At 36.4% G+C, this 24,843-nt stretch overlaps 1 protein-coding gene across 1 annotated transcript in view; it reads right to left on the bottom strand.

Annotated features, from left to right (window-relative positions):
- Positions 1-24,843, bottom strand: part of CSMD3 (CUB and Sushi multiple domains 3) — a 693,764-nt gene that overhangs the window by 12,939 nt on the left and 655,982 nt on the right. Inside the window, exons 60-66 of the mRNA XM_026101199.2 lie at positions 24,127-24,306; positions 20,111-20,284; positions 16,127-16,300; positions 15,806-15,879; positions 6,236-6,347; positions 4,693-4,872; positions 795-860 (exon numbers count right to left, since the gene is read on the bottom strand). Of these exons, the coding sequence (XP_025956984.2) occupies positions 795-860; positions 4,693-4,872; positions 6,236-6,347; positions 15,806-15,879; positions 16,127-16,300; positions 20,111-20,284; positions 24,127-24,306 (960 nt within the window). The remainder of the gene's footprint in view (positions 1-794; positions 861-4,692; positions 4,873-6,235; positions 6,348-15,805; positions 15,880-16,126; positions 16,301-20,110; positions 20,285-24,126; positions 24,307-24,843) is intronic.

The following is a 24,843-nucleotide window of genomic DNA, read 5'->3' on the forward strand; positions in this document are numbered from 1 at the left end:
AAGACAAAATCTTTGAGACCAATGTCCAATATATTATTAATAAGCAGTTTTGAAGGAGAAAAAAACATGTCAAAAAAGTAAACAAAGGTATTGCTTTTGAAATCTTTTTTTCATATTGATAAGCATTTAATAGGGTTATAGTCAAAGTGTAATTTTAATTAAGGAGACTTGTCTCTTCAGAAAGTATCTTCAGAGGACAGAGAACGGTTTCTCTAGGATCTATTCAGGACAATAATATTTTTTTCTGGTACAATGTATAGTAATGCAGAGTGTTCAGTATTACAGGGGTTAACTTTCACTGATTTTTTTTTTTTTTTAATGCCAGCTCCTAACATAGCTATACATATCTAGCCCTTAACTGAGCAAAAGCTTAGTTTTTGGACTCCACAGTACAATCACTGTTAATAAGTACTATCTATGGTCACACTAAAGTGGTCACACAAAAGTTGCACTTTTTTCAGACAGCCTCAATTTATTTCTGACAGACTAATATAGTTTCTGAATGTGTACATTGCATAAGGTCTTACACAAAACAAAGTGACTTCAGTGAAATCAATAAAACTCTAACCACAGATCAATAGCTGGAAAATGTGCACAGATACCAATAATATCATATGGCCTGGAAGGGCTTAAATCTTGGGGAATAACTAATGCTTTCCTTGTTCTGTTAATACAATTGCTAATTTGATACCCTTATTCATTCTGAGTCATTCTCTGTAGTCTCACTAAACAGATTCTGATTGTCTTTTCTACAGAAATAATGTTTAAAACAATATATTTATCAAAGTACTTACCACTTAGTTTGGGACTTGGTGTTCCCAAAGCTGGTCTGGGATCCTTCACCAGTATTTTAGATCCAGCTATTGGAAAGAATGAATGACCAAATGACAAATCATGAGCAAACCTCCCACCTAAAACCAAGTAAAAACCACGTCCATAATGGAATTTATTCATTACATAGAATATAAGATGCTGCTTCAAATTCCAAATATGAAGGGGGAAGAGCCTCAGTATTGCAGGAGCACATGCCCACTGATTTCTTCCATGACACATTTGCTTTTACGTCACCTGGATGCTACCAAGTTGTTTGCAATACCCAAACAGTATAGCTCTCATTTCAGAATCCACAGTTTTGGACCAGGCATCTAGTATGTTAGATGTCTTCTAATATGCTATTTGAGCTAAATTGGGATCCGCATACAAAAGCAACATGGGCAATGTTTTGACTAGAAAGCAATGTAGCACCAAACAGTAAGAAGATACATAACAAGGGTGTCTTAAATCACGTTCCTTTCTAGGATAGGATTATCTTCAACAGTATTGAGTGAAGCATCTCCTTGTGTTCCGGACTGAAAACCCAAAGATGCATTAACAATGGAGAAGGTCACTATTTCTTTTAAAGCATGACAGCAGCAGAAGAAACAAATGAGGTTCTCTAAAGCATCTCCAATTGCTCAGCTAATTTGAGCAGTAAAAGTTGGAGATCTGATTTGCAGTTCTTCTGTGCCTAGAGCAGGAACTCTCCTCCCTCTGAAGATCATGCATTAAATGTGATGGGGCACTGCCACTTCCTCCAGCTGAATCTATTTTATCTCACAGGAACTAATTTGGATTCACTGGGCTATAAAGAAGACAAATAATTCTATCTCCTAATATAGGGCACTCTCATGTGGTACTAGGCTCCATTCCATGCTCTAATGGTTATTTCAATATTTTGTATCTTGGATCTTGGCTTGGAACCCAGACCTTCCCTCTCCCTGGTTGGTACTCCAAAAAAAAAACAAAACAAAAACAAAAAAAACCTACCTTCTCCCCCCTGAGTGGACTATTTGTCTGCATAATAGAAAACTTCAGCAGGAAGCACTGGAAATGCTTTTCTTGAGAATGCTGAGAATAACCTTTTGAAGAAAGCATGCTCCTGGCATACATGTTAAATCCTGGCAAGGAGGGAATTTAACATAAAGGTCTCATGGCCTCCTCATTGTTCTCACTATTGATTGATCAGATAAAATGGGCACAGCGTAATCTCTCTTTCCTCTGTGTTTTGAAAGAAACTATTGAGCTTCATTGAACATGGCTGATCTGGAGGGCATGCTTTAACAATGTATGCTTTCCGACTACATCAAGCTCAGGTTAGAAACAAGTGGATCACAGTTACCAAAGGGCATTAGTATAAACAGTCGCTGAGTCGATCAGCCTAGTCAAGGTGCATATATTCCTTGTCACTCTCAGAAGTGAAATTTTAAATTCACAGTAAAACCGAAATATGATTTAAATGTAAAATTAAAAATTAAATACGAAAATCAAACTAAAACAAGATGTCTACGGAGTTCACATTTTTAGGTCCAAAGACTTGCTCAGCAGGACTTTCAAGATTGCAGTTTTGTATTTAAAGGACAAAATTCTGCCTTAATCCCTCTACAGATCCTCTTATAGGATCTGTATATGATCCACTCCAAGTTTTTTATTCCTTTTCATCTCTTCCTATTTTGGGGAAGTTCACTATCACAGGTCAACAATCTGACCCAGTGCTTTTGTCTCATCTGTGGGAGAGACATGTTTTATCTACCGCCTCTCTGTATACTAGGTAAGATTGAAAATATTCAAGAGATGTTTTACTTTACCCAATTAGAGTTAATACTTTACAATATGCTGTTCATTCTTATCTTTCTCTGCTATTAAACAGCAAGAAGCAACACCCCGATCCTAAACACCTGCCTTTCTATTAATCTGGTTTATAAGTGCCACCATTTGCAAAAATAATAAATCAAACGTTTCCTGAAAAAGAGAAAGAAGCCAGTGCTTTTTACTTGCCTTTTTAAAGTTGGAACAGCTGTTACATTCAATATCTTGCAGCAATAGAGAAGTAGCTTTACTGCTTTACTGCTAAGTGGCATACCTTTGGGTTTGCTGCTTTCACACACACCTTCTAAACTGAAGACAGGCATCTTTCACTACAATAACTTTTTATAACACTTAATACCTTCCCTGCCGTGTTTTGGGTTAATGAGTCACAACATTTGTAGATCTAGTAGCCACTTGGCAGCAAATACCTGAGACAAAAGGAGAATTTCCGTGCAAAAGTGATGAAATACCTTCTTAAGCCACCTCTATACTGCTACATCCCATCTCCAGGAAGCAGCCATACGTAAACTGCTGAGAGTTAACTTTATTATTAGAGGAGATTGTACAGATGGTATATTGCATTTGGTCCTGGGTCTTCTCTGTATCCTTTTTTGGACACACCTGGTCCTAAGGTACAATTATTATGTATGGATTTGTTTTCAATTCAAAATGTTCAAAATAATTCTGCAACACAGAGTTTTCTTTTTATAACATGAAACTAGAAAAAAAGAAAAAAACTTGAAAGTGGGGAATAAAAGTATGTAGGGGTATTTGAAAGGTGAAAACCCTGCTGGGATACTCTTGGATGGCTGTGTAAAGGCAGGAGGAGACAAATTGAGAGCACTCTTGTCCATACTGCCTACTGAGCAGCATCTCTTGAGTGAACTGTCTGTGGGAACAGGGAGCTAGCTGGTTCAATTCTCAAGAGAGCTTAGGACTGAACTAATATTTCTGCATTTCTGCAACAATTCCTTAGGACCTTGGGAAACTGTTATATGACAAGGTAGATATAGTTAACCATTTAAAACTTATTTTTTAATTCTTGTAAAGGTTTCTCACCATTAGATAGAACAGCTCTGTGAACAGACTTGCTAGTATTATTTGTTTTAATATCATCAGCAAAAAATTTTTGGATCAAACTACAATTCATGAATCCGATTTCTCCTGCCATAACACTTCCTGAGCACAGCACAAACCATGAGCTTCCTGGCAGCTTGCTTTCTGACACTGTAATACAAATATTCACTTCCTGTCCTTGTCTAAAGGACAACAGTGGAATATATAGCCTTGAATAAGAGACCTTGTAGGTAACCCTGTCTGAAACATTAGGTATCAGTAATGTAAAAGGTGCTGTAATTATTCAGGAAAGTAGCATTCCAAATAGTTGCTATACTTGAGGATGCTTCTTATCTCACATATGAAAAACACTGGTTTTGTCAAGAGGTTTTTCATGAGATGCTGTGACAAGGTATGTAGTAAAGATTAAAACCAAGTATTAATAGCATATTGGAACATGAATAACAAAGCAAACACATTAGTTTTATTTGCAAATAGCATACTGTTTCTTACATATGAAAACGTAAAATAATAATAAGTCCTGTGTATTAATTCCATGGTGCAATCTAGACATCCGCTTGGACTTTAGGCATCCTTATGCAATATTGCAACTGCCAGAACTGTCCTGCAGCTGACACAGTCTCTGTAAATAAAATCATCCTGGTCTAAGTTTAAGTATGTGCAAAAACATCTAGGTTCTTACTCCGTTGAGCTTATCAGAATGTAGCTCACACTTGGCCTAGCCACACATCTAAAAGTAGGTGTCACCCATGTATTTGGCTTCCAGAATTAAATCCAAAATTGACATCTCTGAGCAAGACAGGCAAGTACATGAAAGCATGTGTCCCACTAAACACAGTGGACAAAGGATTACAGTTATCCCCTTAGATATTCTCCCTCTTAGTTGTCCTCACCATTCTGCCTTATTGTTATTAGACTGCAAGTAAACAAAATCACTGAAATGTGATATATGAGAGATGGAGTGAAAGAGGGGGAAACAGAAGAGCTTGCCTTCACAAACTGGAACTTTCCCAGTCCATGTGCCATCGGATCTACAGGCTCTGTGCTCTGACCCTCCTGCCAGAAAGAAGCCTGGCTGACAAGTATAAATCAACGTATAGCCAAGTGAGGGAAGATCCATTCCTGCAACATTAGCATGAGCTGGTGTTTCTGGTTGTTTACAGCTGTGAGCTACAAAAAAAACATGAATTATACTTTAGTCAAAATGGTGAAAATATTTCTGAAGGAATAATCTATGCACATTGTGAAGGGTAACTAATTAAGATAGAAACATCAATAGGAATAACATACAAATGTTCTTTCTTAATTCATATTAAAATGCATTACATATTCTATGAACTACTTTTATGAGCCTGCAAATATACTCTTAAAAATAGACCTTTCCTCTGCAAGAGACCAAGAATCAACTTAAATGCACTCTTGCGTGATCAAAATTGTGTCTGCTTATGTGAAGACAAACATCATGACATTATACGAATTGTAACACCTGTGTAGCATTGATTAACAGTAAATAAGTGGGTCACTTAGGAAAATGCTATGACATTTTAGGTGAGGACAGTTTTAAGTATCAGCTACAGAAATTAATTAACAATCCTAATTTCAAGAAAAGTGTCTCACATCTTTAACAATCACCAGCATCTGAGAGTCTTATGTTATCTGAAAAACAGTGTACCACCAGGAGCAGAGCTGACCTTTCAATACTGGGCTACCGATTTGATATTTGCTTAGTAGGAACATCAGCACCAACTGAATCACTAAGGCTATTTTCTTCTGTGGATATGTTCACCATATGCTGAAGTGATCCTATAATGCTTCTCTTATAAGATGAGACTATTTCCCTGAGCTGAATAGTTGCTGGCTAGCTGAAGAAACTAGAATGGTTAACTGATATCTTTGGTAAATTAGCACTATTTACTGAAGCGTAAAACATCTAAGCACTGAAAAGCTTTTCTGCTGTGCCCCAGTAAGAAGGTTCTCTCCATTTCGTATTCAGTAAGTTCTAATTACAAAACTTGTTTTCTCCCTTCTTCAAAACATTCTGACAAACTAGTTGGGAGACAAGAGTTCAAACTCTCTTCTACAACTCATAATAACTATGTAGTCCAGTAGATGCTACGGTTGAACAGGGCTTTCCTGTTCTCACCATGTCTTCCTGACTCTTTGCACCTTCTTAACCAGAAAAGTTGCACTCTCCTTACTGGAAACTGTTACCATTTTCAGTATCTCTTTGGCCAGCTGAAAGAGTCTCTGTCCTTCAGCAGGGATCAAATTTAGTATTAATGAATACCCATGATAGTCTTGTGATTTTAATTCTTTTCAATTCTACAGGCTACTGTAGAAAAAAACAAAACCAGAATTCTTTTACTCATTAAATTTCATTTTATATTTCTAGCTGCTGTAAGCTAGTGATGTAAATGTCTATTAACTTTGTTACATTGATGTTATTATAAAGTTAACTTAAATAGCCTTGTTAGAAACTAATTATTAACTTTAGGATTAGCAGAAATATTTATTCACTCTATCCATCACTTACGTATACATTCTGGCTGAATTCCGCTCCATGTAAGATCAGGAAGGCAAGTTCTGGTTGTTGATCCATGGAGAAGGTGTCCCTTTTTACACTGAAACTGAACAACATTTCCTACCTGTTGAAATGTAGAAAGCACATTAATATTGTCATGAGAAAATATCAGTTTTTTTCAAATTCAACAGCAAACTCCTGCACATAATACAGGCTGGGTAAATTCTGAGGCCCTTTCTGTTGAAAGTAAATTAGTTTCGTAGAGCCTTCTTGATATGAAATACCATTTTGCTTCAGTCATGTTTAAATTACTTTCCCCTCCGCAGAAATCCTCTGTGGAAGAGAATCAAACCCTCATCTCCTGTGATCTCTCTGGTGTGCCGCTCCAGGCCTGGAGCAGTCAAGGCGCTGTGGGTCTGAAGCCAAGATTCCCACGGTGCCCCAGCTCGGGACTGGAGTCAGTCTAGCAGGGAAACCTGCCAAGGAGGCAGACAGGCAGCCTGGAAGTAACCCAGGGAAGCTGCACACCCTCAATGGGTAATAGGTCCTGCTGGACCTTTGCTGAACCACCTTTGTGGAATGTTGGCATGAAGCAACAAATTATAATGAGAAGTTTTCCATTGGAACACACAACAGTGGTCAACAATGCTATTTCATGCTTCAGAAATTATAATGTTGCTAAAATATTTTCTTTTTTCATGATGTGAAGTAAAAAAAGACTATTTAGACAGCACACATACTAGAAAACAGAACATGAGCACATTAAAATTTACAATGGGAATTCATTGAGATTTGCTTGTAATTATTATTCTTATAATGGGTATTTGTCAAATGGAACTGTTTCTGCACAGCCATAACATGGAATAACTTGTTCAGCATGTCTAGTCACTGTGAAATAGAGGAAAGTGCAAATAATTCTCAGTTTCCATCAAATTCAGGGAAATTAGATTACAAGTATATCACTCAGAGAGCAGTTTATTACATGCTGTGAGTGGTTAACTCAAATATCAAGGTGCATAGATCTCATCTGCCACTCTGTAGTGAGCTGTATTAATGTATTTATCAACCAATGTTGAAAAGAGAAGCTGAAGAACTTGAACTGTATGTAGCAGCATATTTATGGTTCTGTATTGTTTTTTAATTTTTGATTAAATGTAGAAGGCTTGATTCAAATTGATGCCCGAAGGTAAAATGTAAGCTCTTTCACATTAGCTTAATCCTCGGAAATAGTGTTTCACTGCTACAAGCAGTCATTTGAACCTTTATAGTACTACTCCATTTCAACTCAAGCCTCTCATCAGAATGGAATTTAATAATAACCCATGAGCTGCAGATAATAGCTCATCAACACTGTATGTGATTTAAAATGCATCTCTTTTTTTTTTTTTCCTCTTTACAGTGCTCATTGGACTATGTAATTACTTTTAAAAGATTTTGAAGTACACTAAACCACTTTCAAGATGAAGCGTATAGTGGGAAAACACTAACAGTTACAGAAGTTACATGAAATAGAAGTCCTCTTTTTCTGGTAAGGGTTTATTTGAAACAACAACCACTACTAGTCATATGAAAGTTCAGGAATCTGTCCATAGCAAAATAATCTCCATTCAAAACAAGCCAAGAACACCTACCTATTTAATCTTTAGCTGTCAAAGCACACAATACTTTGACATTGTCTTTGACCCCAGCATCCTTGCACTCTTGCTCACATTAAAATAGCCCAAACCCCAGCATGACTATTAGCAACTGTAGTTTCTTAGTATACATATGAATAATATATTTAATTTTTTTACATGCTATTCATTCAAAGAGGAATTTATGATCTTCCTGAATATAAAGTATTTAGAAAAAGTAGCTTAATTTTTTTGTAATGGGGAGTAGCTGGACCTCATGGAAATCAATAAAAATTAGAGGTAAAGTTATTTGGGTACTCATACTCAGATTTCTAATTCTGCACTGTAACTAACAGACTCAAAACTCTGGTTGTCAATAACAGCTCAAGGAAAAGCTATTCTGTGGCTTTTAATTACTGAGTCACAGTACCTCACTTACTTTTAATTAACATTTTGTGTGCTTTTTTTAAAAAAAAGAGAATTCTTCTTTTTGGAGTTCAACAGTTCTCAGGATACGATTATCTTTCATATATTAGCTCAATGGTATCTAAATAGGGGCAATATTTAAATTACGAGATAACAGCAATCTTGACAATTTCAGCTACTTCTAGGGTTAATTATTTAGCACCTTCTTATGAGCATATTATCCAAAATAAATTTTTCATTGGATAGAATCTCTTTGGAGGAATAAAAGGTCAACAGATCACAAACAATACCTAAAATGTATTCAGTGTATTCAGTAAAATTCAGTATATAGTAATTCTACTCATCAAGAATGGTATGAACAAAAAGTTCATACTTTGAGAGTTGAAAGAGCTGAAAAATCATATCCCTAAAGTGTTAGGCCTACAGGACTCAACGGACAACAGTGAAAAAGGGAAGAGCTGTGTTCTTCCGATTTTTTCTGTGGCTTTTTTCTCTTCCCTAACTTCTCATGACTTTGCATTAGTTCTTCATGAGCAGAGTCCCCCACTGGGCAGACACATCAAGGAAAAACTGTTCACCTGAAGAGCAGAAACGCACAGAAATTTTTCCACTGTCTGCTCATCTTCCCTGCACAATGCCCTGTCATTCATCAAGGTTTATGCAAGCTGCCAAACCTATAGCATTAGTGCGTATACCTTAAATCAGTTTTTAAGTTCAGTATAACAAATACATCAACAAGATACTTTAGCAACTTGTGCCATTTTGTAAGTGGAAAATTTGTGTTGATAGCCTTCCTTCTTTCTATAAAAAATTGTGGTGGTATTAAAAAATGAAGCCATCTTTCAAAATTTATTTTTCTATCCAAAAGAGTAACTAACAATGAAGTCACTTTCATTAGATCCTCTTCCTGGTTTAAACACACAAGGAAAACATCCATAAAAATGAATGTCACCAACATCCATATTAGGGAAACATAACCTTTACATGTAGATCCCAAAAGCAGCAGAAAAAAATACAATAGTTGTCCAGTTGTTGAGGATGATTTTAGAAGTGCTTCCATGCTATTCAAGATCAGGTTAAAAATAAACAAAGAAAAGAATGAGGCTGCCTGCTCCTGAAAAAAAGGAGTATGTTAGAAGTAATATACTTTCCCAGTATAGTGTTACTACCTCAAGGAAAGTCTGTTTTACAATACTGTTATGCCATAAGCACCAGGTGGCACTATAATACAGTCTTGCATATTCTTAAAAAAATAAACAAATTCTCAGTCTTGAGAAGATGTTCTGTATTATCCAAACTTTTTGTTATTCAACTTGCATAGAAGAATTGGTGTAGAGGTCTGGGGAAAACACCTGAAATACCTGAAATGTTTTAAGAAGAACTACTCCATACCACAGTATTTGTGCTCAACCTTGAAAAAAGAGATTTCTTTGTGTGTAGTTTGATATCTCTGTTCCATAGCCGCTTTTTCCATAGTATCACTTGTGGTGCGGATATTCGAAAATTCAATTTTTCCTTTTGCTAAGAACCAAAGACTAGATATTTGCTATTCCTTAATAGAGGAGAAACAGCATTTAGAGAAGAAAAGGCATAAATATCAATCTGTAACTATTTATTAAGAATAGGATAATCCTCTAGATAATAAGGATAAATATAATATATAATAATATAATTATTTCTTATATTGTTTATACAAATCAAATATATTTCTAACTTTCACGGTTGACTCTACATTTCAATTTTCTTGGTCTTCTATTTACCAAAGAACACCAGCACACTGCAATGAGCTTCTCCACCCAAGCAATTCACATCAAAGGAATGAAAGGCTAAGAGAATGCCAGTTCTTTCTCTCCATGAACATTTAGCAACATACTTTAAGTGAAAGAAAATACAACTCCCAAAATTTTTGCTGTATCTGTAATCATGTAGCCCAGAAATGCAAAATTGCCATTACTAGTTACAGGACAGTGCCTTTGCAAGACCTCAGGCAGATGCTTGTCAGGCTTCCTTTGTGTGAACTTGTCTGGCCCTGCTTGGAGCTTTGATTTTAGCTGGTTTAGCTGAAACATCAAATTTTCTTCTACCAGGTGACTGAGGCTAATTTTATAACCATGGTGTTATATACATAGTAATAACAAGTTCCTATTCCATGCCGAATGAAATATTTATGACTAAAATCATGAAGTAGTATGAAGAAATACAGATCTGGTATGATATAGCCCTTGAGAAAATGGAACAAAGGATGCTGGGAAGAGGACACAGGCATGGGTTGACAAGAGACAGGGCACACACTCAGCACTGGAGACCCCATGGCTCTAAACTCACCCAAGGTCAGTTAAAGAAATGCAGACCTGGAGCTGGACAAAATCAGGTCTTAGGTGTAACAAAAGAAAAAAAAAGTAATTAACATACATGGAACACACCATATATAGTACATTTTGATGTAAGGTTGAGCTGCAGATCAATGAAGAAAGAGCAAGGTGCAGAAGCAAGTTAGAAAACGTAAAAACAGCTCCAGGCGAATCAAGGAGAGTGAGCAAAAAAGAAGAAAAGAAATCAAAATCACATTCCTCCCAGGGAAACACTCCAGACACTGACACTGTAACACACACCACCAACACCAGACTGATGCCAGAGCCCGCAGGATCAAGAGAAGTGGAAGGAATCAGAAAAAAGTTTAGAAACCAGGAAGTGCATGTATAAGAATTAAAACTGAGCTATTATTGAGATACTCTTCTGTACAGAAGTAGTATTAATTCCCTCCCCCATAATAATTAGATCTGGACTAATCAGGATTCTTGGATTAGACTGTTAAGACTTCAATTAAACTACAAATTCTTGTCTTTATGAGGTGTATTTCCTCATAGGAAAATTTATGAGGTGTATTTTGCCCATAGCAAGAATTTGAGGGTAATACATCCTAGCCCTAAACTTCTACAGTCAGAGGGAGAGTTTCTAGAAGACTGGATAGCTTTGGTAATTAAGAATTAAGCATAAGAGTCATAATAGGATTTTTGAAACTACTTTGATAACATAATGAACAGTGATTTTTAGTTATAATTAAGTGCCTATCCTGGTTACCTAGGACAGTACATGAAAGAGTTGTGCTATTTATGCAGTTATTCTTTGTAGTTCTATATACATTTGCATGATAAAAGATACAACATAACTCTCATCCTTTTTGGAAATTATGTAGTGTCTGGTAAGGCTAAAGTTATATTTTCATTGAAGAAGTTAATGATGCCAACTGTGCTAGTGGAGAGAGCTATTCTTCTGTATGACAACACTTCTTTGAGGATTTCATGCCACAGTTCTAACAACACTATGGCTTTTATAAACATTACATTCACAGAAGAACTTTTATAAGGTTGCTCTGTATCAGATAGCTTTCAAATGCTTCAGATAGCATTTCGTATGGCATTTCATAAAATAAAACCCAAGAGCTAATACAAGGCTACTGCCGCTGTAATATGGCTTTTTTCCTTTCTAAATTCATATTACTCTTTGGCTCTCTTCAAGCTTTAATGTAAGGGAACATTGCTGAATTTCTGAAAAAACATATGTTGCAAAACCACTAAAACTAAAATGTCTGGCATATATGACTGTTTATAACACTTTAAGCATAAGCTGTAATGATACGGAAGATACTGAGCTGAAGTAACAGTTTAGAAATGTTTAGAACAATTTCCTATATTACTAGCAATACATCTGAAGATATATTCCTTTCCAAGAAGCAATTTATTTTCCAGATTAGGACTCAGCAAATATCCACTTCATCAATAAAGACAGTTGGTCTCTGTAATAGCTCTTCATTGTAACATGTTGCTAAGATAGATCTGTGAAATCAAAAATAGCCAGATGAAGAGTAAACAATCTAGAAGCACAGGAGTCATACCAAGTGATGCCACATGCTATGTCTGGTATCCAAGTAGCACTAAACTAGTATTTTTGGTGGACATTTGAACGCTTTATTACAAAAGTCCTCTTTAACAGTTGAAGCACTGCTAAACTGTGAGGTGGTGATATGTGTGCTTTTTGTTAGCACAGGATACAGGAGTTTTGATACTCCTCTCTCTTGGTCAGGTCTGGAAACATGTCAGACATGCCTGAACTTTCAAGTCAAGCAATAAGACAGGGAAACAGATAATCAAGAGGAAAGCCAAAAACAGTGCTGTGGAAATCCATGACTTGGCATTTGTATTGTGAAGGGTAGATATAGTCAGCAATATAACCAGGAGAAGAAGAAATATTATCAGTTGTCAAAAAAGCACCAAATCAAGATGCCACATCTGAAGGCTTGAATTCTACTGTCTAATTTTTTGAGACAGAGATATAAATTAAAAACTTAGCAACTAAGTATTTAGTCACTTAAGTGACTTCATTACTTTTAGTTAACAATGTGAAATGCTTAAGGGAGGTTTAAAAAAAAAAAAAAAAAAAAAAAAAAAAAAAAAAGCAAACCCCCACATGAGAAAAAAAATCTGGTTTAGAGTCAGAAAGCTTCTCATATATTCAATAGTAACAACTCTGTATTATTCATTTGCCAACTGCAAGCCATTTTGATTAATTCTGCATAAGCTCTGTTGGTCTGTTTTTAAAAATAATATAGAACTTAAGGAATCTATCAGACAAAGTACCAAAGCCCTATTGTCTTTTGTATTTTTGGTATAAATTCAAATTATTCTTTAACTTTCTCCGATGGATAGAAAAAAAAAATCATCATATTATTATCCCATTCATACAAGCAGCCAGTTATAACATAACATGAATTCAGTTATACATCAGTGGTTTAAATGAGTCATTAAACATATAGTTATGTAATATTTCTTTCCAGGAACTATGGATGATAAGTTGTCTGGAACGGATCATTCTACTGCCATTCTTTCTACCCAATAAGGAGCTAAACTTAGCTTCATCTGTGAGAATGATATCCTGTCCTATATTAACTAAGCAATCGTATTTACAGTGACAGAAACTGACATGCAAACATTTAGTTTCTATATAGAACCAATTCATTACACGAGAGCTTGAGGATAAGCTGCGGGTTAGGCAAGGGACATGCAGCTTATACAGTTTACAAGAGAAGTGTTGTTGAACAGATTTGCCCCATTAATCTGCAAGACACCAGCCTTATAATCATGGGTTCAAGGGTATAAATTCTGCCAGCAGCTATGCTTGTTTTAGATATTATTTATCAGTTGACATTTTGCCTGTTATTTTAGCAGTTCCACACTAGGTGTGAGTGATGCTTTCATTCACAACTTCATCTCAAATGATAGAGGTCACATTGCTTCTTCAGCATAAGAAGGGCTCATTAATATGCCAGAGAAATTCTGACAATAAAATTGCAGAAGATGGTCATTGCAGTGATTCATTTCTTAGACAGTTGAATAAGGAGTTGCTCTCTAGCATAATATTGTATGATACTCAAAGGAAGATAGCCCAAGGACTGCCTCTGCATGTTCTATCTTGGCATGAAACACCCTACACTTTATTCCCTGGAGAAAATTGAGTCAAATATATTATCACTTCTTTATGACTGTGATCTAGCAGAATCTAAAAATTCCAAATACTGATAAAACTCTCACTAAGCAGGAGATAAAGGACACCAAAGTGACAAACCAAAGGAATCTTTGGCCACAATCCTTTGAAAAGTCTTTCGCTACAACCCTGTTATAAACGATGTCTGTGCTGTATATCTGCTCAAAATTTCAATCAGTCCTTTCTTGCATTACTGGCAACCTGCAGTCTTCATTTGAATCCTGCTAATAGACGAGTGCCATGTATAACCTGAGAGCTGCTAGCTCACTCTTCTGCCTCTTCATCTTCACGTGACTGGAGCTCCCAGCCCTGACAGCAAACATAGACATAGCAGGATCAGAATAGTTTTTTGACTCTAAGTTGGTATGGATCCAAACACACATCACATGGCAATCATAAGAATGATCAACCTAATTCTGTTCTCCTTCATACTCATTTTACACTGATACAATTTTACTAATTTAATGGAACTATTCCTGATGTAAAATGGTGGGGGTGAAAGAAGAACCTGGTTTGTCTCTGGTAGACTAACTTTATACCTAGCAAATTATAGGTCAGATTCTCGCATCTGAGAACTATTTTTTCAGGAAAAGTCACACTGAGGAAAAAGTCTCACTGAAGTAACTATCACGTGTAATTAGAAATTCAGTAGCTTTTTCAATTTCACATTTTGATATCATTACAGTTCAATCAATGTAACAAAGCTAAAGGTTCCTCCTTAAATTACAAGAAAGGTTTTCCAATGCTGAAAACAAGAACCCCCATTTTTTAAGCAATGCTACGTCAAAATAGCATTTTGTATGAACCAAAATACATAACAAATGACCAAAGTTTTTTTTTTTTTTTTTTTTTTTTGCAGGTATAGCATTATAAACAGAGGAAATGTCTCGCAGATGGGAGCACATGCAGACACCATTCCTTCTTTTGCCACAAGTCCCTGTGGCACAACAACATCCTGGGCTGCATCAGGAAGAGCACTGCCAGCAGGTCGAGGAAGGTGATCCTCCCCCTCTACTCAGCCCTGGTAAGGCCGCATCTAGAGTGCTGTGTCCAGTTCTGGGCTCCCCCATACAAGAGAGAGACGGAGCTACTGGAGTGAGTCCAGTGGAGGGCTACAAAAATAATTTAGGGACTGGAGCATCTCTCATAGGAGCAAAGGCTGAGAGCTAGGCCTGTTCAGCCTGGAGAAGAGAATATTGGGGGAGGATCTGATCAATGTGTATAAATATCTGACAGGGGAAGACTAAAGAAGATGGATCCAGACACTTCTCAGTGGCACCCAGTGAAAGGACAAGAGGCAACAGGCACAAACTGAAACACAGGAAATGTCACTTAAACATAAGAGAAAACTTTTTTACTGTGAGAGTGGTCAGACACTGGAACAGGTTGCCCAGAGAGGCTGTGGAGCCTCCATCCTTGGAAATATTAAAAACCCAACTGGACAGGGACCCTGCTCAAGGTGACCCTAGTTCAGCAGGGGCGTTAGACCAGATGATCTCCAGAGGTGCCTTCCAGCTTCAGTGACTCTGTATTCTTTTTTTGGTCATATCATTTCCACATGTGAAGACAGAAGTTCTCTCAGGAAAAAAGAATTCTGTTGGTTTTTAGAGTATGCGTGCACGAGCAGTTTAGCACAATGCATACAGTCTTTTAAGGTGGAAAAACATACTTGACAAACAGTAGGGAGCACACATTGGTGTTGAGATACTGAACATCTTCAAAGTAAAACCAAGCAGACCTTGACCACCAGGGTTTCACGAAGTGCAAAGCACTGCTAACAGGGCGACAAGGTCAGTGTAATCTGGCAGCTAGGACTAAGGAAAGACAGTACCACTCAAACAATTAACTCTTTTCAAGGCACAAGCAGTTTCTGCACCTCTAATTAAGAGTTTCTAACTTTGAGGCATTATAAGGACTTTAACAGACAAGGTAATTATTAAATATATATATATATACACATATACACACACACACACACACATATATATATGGTATACACTACCTGATAGCCAAATGTGTTGTTTTGTGATCCATGTCGTGGGACCCCTGGATTTTCACATGATGTGCGAGTAGGTTCTTAAAAAAAATTACAATAAATGACAAAACAAATTACAATATTTTAGTTAAAAATACAAATGTATTACAAAATTATTTGTTCACAGCATGCAGTAAGCTAAGGAAACAAAAATTAAGGTGCTTTAATTTCTAGGAAGTATAGAATAGCACCAGAATAATTCAAAATAGCTGAAAACTCCTAGATTGACTGAGCAGATAAAGAACAATAAGAATTCAAGAAATTTCAATATTATGGATGTCACCTTACCTATACATCGAGGAGACGAGCCACTCCACGTACCATCTGCTTGGCAAATCCTAGTGCTGGAGCCAACCAAAATAAAAGGAGGATTGCAGCTGAAAGAGACTTCTGACTGATAGATGAAGCTCTTGCCTTCTCTTTTCCCTTGAGCAGGCACTCCAGAGTCTCCACAAAACTTTGCTATGAGAAAAGACATGATAGAAAAGGCATTTGTCATTTATTAAAATATATGAAAATAACACGTGAACTCAATCAGGTAGTTATTCCAAATTTCATACTTAAAAAAACCCCAAAAACACAGAAGCATTTGATAGCAATTCAATGCGAGACTAGAGACCTCATCTTTAGTCTGCTTCAGTGTGCAGTAGTTTTGCTAGTTGCTCAAAACGCTTAAGTAGTGGGATTGGTCAGTAGCTTGAAGTTGATACTCCAGGTATGCAAGAGTTCTTTGCTTTAGCACAAAATATCTACATTTCACCTCTGTCCCTACTCCTCAAACAATACCAACCTGCAAACCCTCCCGTAGAGGGCAATTAGAGAGCGTAACAAATATTTAACCTTTGTCTCCTGCCCTCTCCTGCTCTCTGCCATTGTTCTACATTTTTGTACAATTAAAGGATTTAGCAGACAGATTTTAAGAATGGTAAATGCTTACCTCCTCATCCTTCACTGAAGGATAAGATCTAGTGTTTACAGAAGTACAACACTTGAAAGTTATTATGGCTAACTATACATACATACGTATGTATATATGGCTAACTATACATACACATATGTGCATGTATAATTAGCCATATATATAAAACATATTAAACAAGAATTTCAGCAGCAGCAATCCAGAAGTCAACCATTAATAAACTTTTATTAGAAGAGATAAATTTGACTTTAAGAACATAGTAGTCTTTAATTGGTATTTTTATTTTAAACCTAACTCCTGAAAGATTTCTTATGCATATTTCACAGCACAACTGACTAGGGTGCACTGCTGACAAATTTACTGGCCTCCTTCTGCAACATAAAGTACTGATTATTGTCATAAGCTGGATTTTGAATAATTGATTCAGGAAATGCAATAAGCTATGGTAAATCCTGTGCCATCAGGCTATGTTATTGCTTGACACATCATGAATTCCAGTATGGTAAAGTCTAATTTCATGTCAACCAGAAAATGTTATAATACAATTAAAAAAAAAAAACCCACTAACTTAGATGTGCATAAAGACATATTTCTACAGGACATGTTCAACACAGAGCAGAAACTTCAGCTCCATCTTTCTCTCTACAAACAAAATTTAAGTTACATGTATTAAAAAATCACTTTTCAAAATACATTTCTAATATTTCCATCTTTATTGCCTAGGTCTTTATCCTTCCAAAGGATCTGCTCACATGAAATGCTCCTGGTCTCTACCCATCACTTTGGAGACTGACTGACTGTACCAGAACTTCATGCACAGAAACCTAGCCTAGAAGAAAAGGCTTAATCTACAATGGATCCGATTTCATGGTTTTTAGCAGAAGGGATTGTCTGCAAAATTATAGGCCCACTTCCAAAAAGGTCTATGAGCTGAGGGCAGAGCCACAAGGAATCTCACTGGCTGAATGACAAAGCACCATTGCAGGTTATATTTTCATCAGTAAAGTTCTATGGAATTCTTAATCTATAAATATATGACACACTTATAGATTTTCAACACAGAAACTTGAAATCATCTCCTGATCAGTTCTTTGCATTAGTAAGGTAGCAAACACTCTCAGGGGGGAAAAAAATCCTCACATTAAAAAATGCTGTTCTAGTGAGCCGTTAAATTTTTATAAAAATAAACAACTCTATCATCTCATTTGTGATAGGGATATCACCTTTACCCAGTTGTGAAATAACTGCTAGCTGCCTTTTATATAGGTAACCATGGAAACCAGGCACTATAGTAATTCACAGTAGTTTTTCTCCATTACTGAAAGAGGGGACTACAGTACATACTAAAGTTGTAGCGGACTAGAAGTTCTGAGAGATCTCCTATTCCCAGTGGAAAAGTTTTTCTAAGGATTCTGAGAGCCTTTAATAAAGATATAGCAGTGGAGCTCAGGCACTGAGGCTGGGAGGTTGGATTACCTTCAAATAGAGCATTTAAAAAAAAAAAAAAAAAAAAGCAGCAGCCTACCACCACTATTATCACATCTGGAACATTGCTAAACACTTTCCTCAACCTTCTTACCCTCTAGAACCTCATTCTTCAAAGACATTTAATTGATGAACGTTAATTTAAATCTGTAATTAGGCAGCTTCAGGCATAGGCCTATAGCTTCATTTGCTTTCTATTGTCAAGCTTATAAAAACAGTATTCCTCTCCTGATAGAAGATACTATACCATGAATTAAAAAAATTTACTAGATCATAGATGACAAATAGCCAAACAAAGACATGGCTGTATTTCATTCTGAATAGTTACTCTGTGTCACAGTTCCACAACAATAATTCCATGCCCCCCTTGCATGTCTTCAGCTAAAGGCTGCATGGAACCAAGCTGGGAACTAAATTTCTGATGTCAGGATCTGCTTAAAGATTGCTCATTGAGAATGACTTTTACCAGTTCCCTCTCATTTCTGCCAGATGGCAGCTAGTTTAAGCTCTTTGACAAGCATTGGCTGCCAGCTGATCTCTATTGCAAGCCAATGGGTAACCACTGCACATCAACAGCACTGAGTTAATGCAATCTCTGCATGAAACAGCCTTTAACTCTTGGGCAGCTGCATTCTGCGCTAACTACACATTTCAAAGTTTAAGGTGGAGCCCCTTTGTGGAGTATATTGCAGTATTCCAACGTCTAAGATGATAGATACTTCAAGTGATACCCACAACTGAAAGGAAGGACAAAAAATCAAGACCAAAATGAAGAAAAGCATTTTTCAAGGTCTTGATCTTCTTACTACAGTGGATTCTAAAAGAGCTCCATATAGTGAACTTAGGCAACAAATAGTGGATATCACCTTTGGTCAAGCAGGCTTGTAAGCTGTTAAGTATTTTTCCCAGAAACAATGTTTTCACCCTATTCCCATTCTGAAATATACAGTTTCAGCAGCACTAAGGAACTGTTGCTTATGGTATGAGAATATCATTAGGAAAAAAAAAAAAAGAAAAAGAAAGAATCTATATGATATACTTTCATATAAGTAGGATTTAAATATAGCCAGAGTGGAAGACATTTTTGAAAGGGAAATAGGAATAATGCAGAGATATAGTAAAAGAACTCAAATGAAACTTTGGAAACTGTAAAGCCACAAAGATGGAATCATCTTCTTCCAGTTAGACTCCCTGCTCAAGAACATGACACTTTTCAGTACAATGAATTGAACATCTCTGAAAAGCAACACAATCACTTAAAAAAAGTAATCACTGTAATGACACCAACCCAAAGGACAAGGCATATTTGCTATTGTAATGAAATTCACAGTAATATAAAATCCATCGGTGTTATGAGTTTTAAGCAGTAATTTTTATTAACCTGAAAGTCATAACTTCCCCATAGCATAGGGGAAAAAATACAATTGTCAAGGTATCACACTGGGGTCTAGTCAACACTGATGATAGACAAAACTCCCTGTGACACCAGAAAAAGTTTAGCATAAGTAATGAGTAAATAAAAGACTTTACGAGACCTCCTTTGTTCTATATGTAGCTGGATCTAAAAGAAGACAGGACCTCTCAGTCTTGATTTGCTTGGGATTATTTGATATGCATTGCCTGTAATATTCCTTTTGTGTTTTTTTTTTTTTTGAGGCTTCCTATGTGCTCACATAAGATTTGTGTGTCTTCCTTTCTCTTCCCTAATCCATAAGTTACCTTATGATCTTAGAAAATATAAAAGGAATGTATTTGCCCAAGTCTGAAATGAACTAAGCCACTGCTGAAAAAAAACAGTGAGCACTCTAAAGAGGAAAAAAGAAAGACGGTAGAATAAAGAAATACAGGAGCATAAAGGAAATACTTACGCAAGCACTGAGGTACTTCACCACTCCAGGTTCCGTTCCCAACACAAGTCAAAACAGCAGGAAAAGACAGCTCATAGCCTGGAGAGCAGACATAGCTAATGCTGAATCCCCAGTCAAAGTTTGTTCCTTCCAACCTTCCATTAGAGATTTGGGGAGGTGTTGGGCAGGTAACAGCTGCAATAACATTCAAAATAATTAGGCCCAGCTGCTGTAAATATCCCCAGTGTACACAGTTACTAGAAGAACCATATGTGCTAATTTCACCTTTTTTGGAGGACAATACAGTGAGGACATGTTATCTTCCTCACTATATTCTTGCTACGTCACCTGAAGTTAATATTTTTGGTTGCTTCCATTTCAGAGGCATACTATAATGGCTGATTCATAAAATATCTTAAATAAAAGAGCAAGCTGAATCAAGCCAGATAGGAAGACTATGCAAAAATCACTATATAGGCTATGAACTGTACAATATTTAAAATAAGTTTGAAGATATATTACAAAATGATTTTGTTTGTCTATTTAGGAATCATTGAGTACAGTTATTTTCATTTACACATGGTAATAGTCAAATACTTTCTTCCTATTAACCAATTTAGGCATATTCTAGATATTAATGCTCTGGGATGAAATTCCAGGATGTGATTCCTTCAAAATATGGCTGCACTATCTGTTTGCAGGTACCACAATTTGGTTAGTATTTGCTTCATGAATTTTATTTGCTTCTCTTCACTAGAAAGCATCCAGCTTCTAGCTGGAGAGAGGAAACTTAAGGATTTGCATCCTCTTGAAATAATCAGTACTGCTAAAAAGATGGTCACAAGAAGTGTTTCTGCATGGTTTCTCATTTCCAGGCCTCCCAGGAAATTAAAAAAAAAAAAAAAATCTACTCAGTCCTAGGAAAGAGAATTGAAAAGCACCACAGGAGGACACAGGAATAAATGAACATAAATGCAATGATGAGGATAAAAGGGCTCTTAACAGGAGAAAGGAGTAGTAACAGACAGTTGCTAATTGAGGGCTAAAGGAAAAAGCATATAAAAGAAGTGAGATGAAAGAAAATATGTATCAATCAGAACAGTGAAAATTGAGGCAAAAGGTACTAGAATGAATGAAAAAGCGAAAAGAAGTGAGAAAGAGAAAAGGGATGAATAAATAGCGAGTGAGGCAAGCACCAGTGGGAGAAAGCATGCAAACAAAAGAGAAGGAAAGCAAGTGAAATTAGTTTGACTGAATTCAGTGGAGACAGTTGGGGTAAATGAGGGGAGATGGTGACTAAAAATAAAGGAGAGAACATAGAGGTCACAAGAATGGAGGAGATGAAACGCTGCACTCATAACCTTTATGCCTATGTTTAGTCAGCTGTCATCCTGCATGCTTAAGGAAGTCAGATGTACTAGATCAGAAGCAGTGTGTCTTTGAATGTGATCTGCAGAAGATTAACTACATACCGTTTTTATTGTTAGGCATTTCAGTGAGAGAATCACTACTATCGGCATCACAAAGATGCTCTGCAACATCATTCATCACTGTTTGAGAATTGTGGATGAAAGCAGGACTATTATTAGAATAATCCTTTGCCAACCAGGCCCTATTTTTGAGATTTTCTGTTCTATCACTCTGGTTCACAGCAAAAAAAAAGGACGTGATAGCCTTTACCATGCTTTCATGATGCTTTAATAAAAGTCAGGTAAAAGCAACACAGATAAACCACAGATACCACGTTAAGTGGTAAAAGTCCATCTACATTCCCCAAGAGCTTCATTACTAGTCTTTCTAAAAAGAACTTTATGTTTTAACTTCTGAGATGAATAATAAAGGAATGAATAGCTGTTGACAATCAGGAAAGAAGACAGATGGAGAAGGATGAAAATAAGGGTAGTACCAGAACTGGGGGGGAGGGGAGGAGAGTAGCAAGGCAGAATGCTTCCCCTAATGCTTTGATCAGAGAGTCAGCCATAAATACATACATTTCTCAAGTTTTCAGCTGAAAGTATATTACAAAAGGAAGTCAGCAGAAAAAAATCAGTGCTTGAATAGCTCATATTTAGTTGCAGATATACATACTTTTCAACTAGGCAAAGCTGGAGAATCATTTATATCTTCTATTTCAACAGCACTGAGACAATTATGTATTTATTTTCTGGGCAGTTCATTTTCCAATTATTTTAACTAAATGGTACCAAAGGACCGTGGCACTTTGTCCTGACAGTAAGAACTAGTTAATATACTTTTAAAATATACTACTGTGTATTATATATTCCTTTTCATTATACAGTCAAAAAATGGGGGTTATTAATTTACTGGTGCATATTATTTTTTATCATTATGCAGAAATCGGTGTGGAATAGCAGGAACCTCTGAGAACGCTAGAGATTCTGCATATGGTTATTATTTAGTATTTATATTAGCCATAAATATGTATGCCCTAAAAGACAGAATGACTCAAAAACTCTAATCAGAGGTTACTCTCCTGTTCCCAGTTAGGTCTTAGCCCTGTGCTCCTTAAGTGTCAGAGGCTGGGAGGCTGCTAGGGGGGAGTGTATCGTAAATGATTGTCCTAGTTTAAAATCTTCTAGCTGTTCACTTACAGACACTCTTGGAGACAAAGTACTTGACTTTTGGTCAATTGAACCAGCATAGCTATTCTTACATTCTTAAAAATCAGTTTTGTAATTGAAGCTGAGGCTGGTTTAGAACACAATACAAATTAAAAAAAAATGTTAATTTTTAAGAGGATCTCAAAGTCTGATATGCTTCAGAATGGAAAAATTTCAAAATGTTGGCAAAGTAACTAAGAAAAAATATGACACTATCAAAGGTGAAAGGATGAAATGGGACTTGGTAAGCCTGGGGGAGAACTGTACGGGCAAGGAAAATGGCTGCACGTGGGGTGGAAAAGTGGAACTGATTTGATCTGTTTTGGTAAATGAACTTGAGCAGAAAATGAGCCTCACTAAGCAGGAATGTAATTGTACTTCCAGAGAAGAAGACAGTCTGCCTGTTCCAAGCCGGATGGACAATGGACAAGAACAAGTAAGCACAGACTTAGCTGGCTAAGTTCTAAAAGAATAGAAAACAGACACACTTAGTGTGAGTTTATCACAAAGAGGTAACACTGAAAAGGCAAAGATGATTCTCTAAATCTGTGATATCAGGAAGAGTGAGAAGAATGAGTAGAGAGAAGGTGTTCTGGGATGTAGCAAGAAAGAGAGTGGGGGTTTCTTAGAGAAAAAACTGTTTTGATGACCTAGATAGAATAGTCTTCCACTAAATTTAAGATTTTTTGCTGCCGACATTTCAACAAAGGGTAGTAAAACAAAATTCCTCTAAAAGGAAAACTTAGGAATACAAGTAGTAAAAGAGCGAAAAGATGAGGATCTGGAGATTTACCCTTTCATTTTTCACACTAGACAAAATAACGTAAAGCAGATGTTTATTAGGGAATTTTCTAGAAGGATTTAGAGATTGCCAAGTATGTTGATACAATACAATGATTTTCAACGGTGCATATCTAATGAAGGAGGGATCAGCAAAAGATCTTAGCATTATCAAGAGAGTAACCCAGAGCAATATGCCCATTGAGAACATACAGTTGTATATGGTCTAGACCTTTCTCAAAAGCTTCTGTCATGTGCTTAATTGGCATGTTTGTAAAGGCAAGCACGTAGGTAGGTCACCTTGGTATGACATCTTAACCTTATTTAGAAACATAAGAAAGCAAAAAAAATATCTAAACTGGCATTTTATATTGGCTAATTTAGTTTAGCAGCAAAGTAATAAAAAGTTCTATAGAGCTACAAAGAACTGTCCAACCTACTGTGCTGCTATAAGCTTATAATATGAAGCAAAAGACCAAATGATGAAGTCACAGTTCCTGCAGCCAAGAAGTCAATGCAATATTTTCATAATAATACTAAGTTTTGGGCTCTACAGAAATATTTGGTTGACACATTGCGATAAACAGATGTAAATGTCATAGAAGAAGTAGCTGACAATGAAAATAACTATTGTACCTTTGCATGCTGGGATTACTCCACTCCATGTGCCATTGCTAGTACAAGTGCGAATTAAGGAGCTATTTGATTCCATTGTATAGCCAGGTTGGCACATATACGTAACATTTTGTCCAACAACGTAATCATCACCATATCTCATACCATTGGCTGGGACTCCTGGATCTCCACAGCTGATAACTGCAAGTAAATAGTTGAAGAACAGATTTAAAAACCTGAATGTGATTTATTTATATATAAAGGGGAAAGAACATATGGCAAAATTAATAATTTATTAGGAAAAAAAAAGAAGAGGAAAAAGTATGATACATCTGTTTATCCCCATCAACAGAAGACATATATGTCATCTAAATTAGCTGCCAAACACAACATGTGGAGTTGTACAACAGTTACATTTTGGAGAAAATCAATACACCTGTTCAAAAGTAGAAGTAATGGACTGTACAATTTTAATCAGTAAAATTCCAAGACCATAAAATGAAAAGGAAAAGTAGCAAAGAAATTAGCCATATGTTGCTGCTGCCCTTTGATACCCACAAATGTTCATATCAATTTAGAACTTCGTATTTAAGAAAACAGATATCTATCGTATCATTTACTCTTCCATGTGTACATCCTGACAGCAAACACAGCCTGGAAAATCTATGCTATGTGTCTGCAAAAACCTCCCAGTTAGTAAGTGCTCACATGGTTACCACGTACACAAACAGATGAGAG

The sequence above is a fragment of the Dromaius novaehollandiae genome, chromosome 2, assembly GCF_036370855.1.
Source record: "Dromaius novaehollandiae isolate bDroNov1 chromosome 2, bDroNov1.hap1, whole genome shotgun sequence".
Taxonomy (NCBI): Eukaryota; Metazoa; Chordata; class Aves; order Casuariiformes; family Dromaiidae; genus Dromaius; species Dromaius novaehollandiae.